The following is a 2585-nucleotide window of genomic DNA, read 5'->3' as shown; positions in this document are numbered from 1 at the left end:
TTTTTAGGGGAAATTTCCCCCCCCAAATTTTTAGGGGGTAAAATCTCCCCCCCCCATATTTTTAGGGGGAAAAATCCACCCCCCATTTTTAGGGGGTAAAATCTCCCCCAAATTTTTAGGGGGTAAAATACCCCTCCCAATTTTTAGGGGGTAAAATTCACCCAAATTTTTAGGGGGAAAAATCTGCCTTCCATTTATAGGGGGTACAATCTCCCCCCAAATTTTTAGGGGGTAAGATATCCCCCAAATTTTAAGGGGGAAAAATCCGCTCCCAATTTTTAGGGGGTAAAATCTGCCTCCCATTTTTAGGGGGTAAAATCCACCCCCCGTTTTTAGGGGGTAAAATCTCCCCAAAATATTTAGGGTGTAAAATCCACCCCCCATTTTTAGGGGGTAAAATCCCCCCAAATTTTTAGGGGATATAAATCCTCCTCAATTTTTAGGAGCAAAATCCTCCCCCTCCCCAATTTTTAAGGGGTAAAATCCCCCCCCAATTTTTAGGGGGTAAAATCTTCCCCATATTTTTAGGGGATATAAATCCTCCTCAATTTTTAGGAGCAAAATCCCTCCCCAACTTTTAGGGGATAACCCCCCCCCCCAAATTTTTAGGGGGTAAAACCCTCCCCCAAATTTTTAGGGGGTAAAATCCCTCTTCCTCCTCCCCCCGTCCAATTTTTAGGGGATCTGGAAAACGTTGAGTTTACTGGTGTTTTTGAGGGTCTGGCGGCGGTTGCAGAACCAGACGCGGACGACTTCGCGGTCGTAGTTGAGCTCCTTGGCGATGTCAGTGATCTCCTGGCCGGTGGGGAGGGCGTTCTTCTCGAAGTAGGCGTTGAGGGCCTCGATGGCCTGGGGGGTGAAGGAGGTGCGGCGTTTCCTTTTTTTGGAAGGTTCTCCCCCCACGAATTCCATCAGGTTTTGTTGCCCTTCCCGGTTCCTCAGCTCCGCTTCGCTCAACCATTTCTCCAGCACTGGTTTCAGCTTCTGGGCGCTTTTGGGAGTGATGTCCAACTTCTCGAACCTGCCCCCCGGGGAGGGAAAAAAATAATAAATCGGGGAATGGGGGGGACACACAGTGCTGGGGCGGGGGACACCTGGGGACACCCACTGCCACGGGGTCGGGGGCACCCGGAGAGACCACATCGAGGAGCGACACCACGGTGAGGGGCTTCACGGGGAGAGACCCCACTCTCACACCTCCCTTTTACACATTTTCCTCCTTTTTGCTCATTTTCTTCCTTTTTACCCATTTTCCTCCTTTTCCCTAATTTTTCTTTTCTCCAATTTCCATCCTTTTCTTCCATTTTCCTCCTTTTCTCCATTTTTCCTCTTCTCCAATTTCCCTCCCTTTCTCCATTTTTCCTCCTTTTCTCCAGTTTTCCTCCTTTTCTCCATTTTTCCTCCTTTTCTCCATTCTTCCTCCTTTTCTCCATTCTTCCTCCCTCTCCCTAATTTTCTTTTTCTCCAATTTTCCTCCTTTTCTCCATTTTCCTCCTTTTCTCCAATTTTCCTCTTTTTCTCCATTTTCTTCCTTTTCTCCAATTTTCCTCTCATTTTCCTCCTTTTGCCTAATTATCCTTTTCTCCAATTTTCCTCCTTCTCTCAATTTTTCTCCCTCTCCCTAATTTCCCCTTCATCCAACTTTCCTTTTTTCCCCTTTTTCCTCCTTCTCCCCCATTTGCCTCCTTCTCCCTAATTTCCCTTTTCTCCAATTTTCCTCCATTTCTCTATTTTCCTCCTTCTCTCCAATATTCCCCTTTTCTCCATTTTTCCTTCCTCTCCCTAATTTCCCTTTCCTCCAATTTTCCTCCTTTTTTCCAATTTTCCGCCTTCTCTCTAATTTTCCTCCTTTTCCCTAATTTTCCTTCCTCTTCCTAATCTCCCTTGTCTCTAATTTTCCTCCTTCCCACCTATTTTCCTCCTTTACTCTATTTTCCTCCTTCATTCCAGTTTTCCTCCCTTTCTCCAGTTTCCCCCCTTTCTCTACTTTTCCTCCTTTTTTCCAACTTTCCTCTTTCTCCAATTTTCCTATTTTTCTCCAATTCCCCCCCTTTCTCTACTTTTCTTCCTTTGTTCCAACTTCCCCCTCTTTCTCCAATTTTCCTATTTTTCTCCAATTTGCCCCCTTTCTCCAATTTCCCCCCTTTTTCTACTCTTCCTCCTTTTTTCCAACTTTCCCCTCTTTCTCCAAGTTTCCTATTTTTCTCCAATTTCCCCCCTTTCTCTACTTTTCCTCCCTCTCCCCAACCTCCCCCTCTTTCTCCAATTTCCCTCCCATTTCCTTCCTCTCCTCCAACTCCCCTCCTTTCCCCAATACCCCCCCCTCTGTTTTCCCTCCCATTCCCCGATTTCCCTCTCTTTCCCGGTTGCCCCCGGGGGGGGTTGGTGGCCCCCGGTACCTGCAGATGGCCGACTGGCTGTAGGCAGGTCCCTCGGTGGCCGTCAGGGCCTGTCCCACCTGCGTCTGCGTCAGCCCCAGGGACAGACGCCGGATCTTGAAGTTTTTGGCGAATTCCCGGATTTCCTCCAGGTTTATCCCGTCCTCCTCCGCACTGCTGTTGGGAGCTGGGGGCTCTGCCGGGGCA

At 47.9% G+C, this 2585-nt stretch overlaps 1 protein-coding gene across 1 annotated transcript in view; it reads right to left on the bottom strand.

Moving 5' to 3' along the window:
• Positions 1-6: 6 nt before the first annotated feature.
• The window catches only part of POU6F1 (POU class 6 homeobox 1), a 16396-nt gene continuing 13817 nt past the window's right edge, over positions 7-2585 (bottom strand). Inside the window, exons 8-9 of the mRNA XM_014955685.1 lie at positions 2400-2552; positions 7-1021 (exon numbers count right to left, since the gene is read on the bottom strand). Of these exons, the coding sequence (XP_014811171.1) occupies positions 676-1021; positions 2400-2552 (499 nt within the window). The 3' untranslated portion in view covers positions 7-675. The remainder of the gene's footprint in view (positions 1022-2399; positions 2553-2585) is intronic.

The sequence above is a fragment of the Calidris pugnax genome, unplaced genomic scaffold, assembly GCF_001431845.1.
Source record: "Calidris pugnax isolate Ruff unplaced genomic scaffold, ASM143184v1 scaffold300, whole genome shotgun sequence".
Classification (NCBI taxonomy): domain Eukaryota; kingdom Metazoa; phylum Chordata; class Aves; order Charadriiformes; family Scolopacidae; genus Calidris; species Calidris pugnax.
This window is presented reverse-complemented; position numbering and strand designations above follow the sequence as displayed.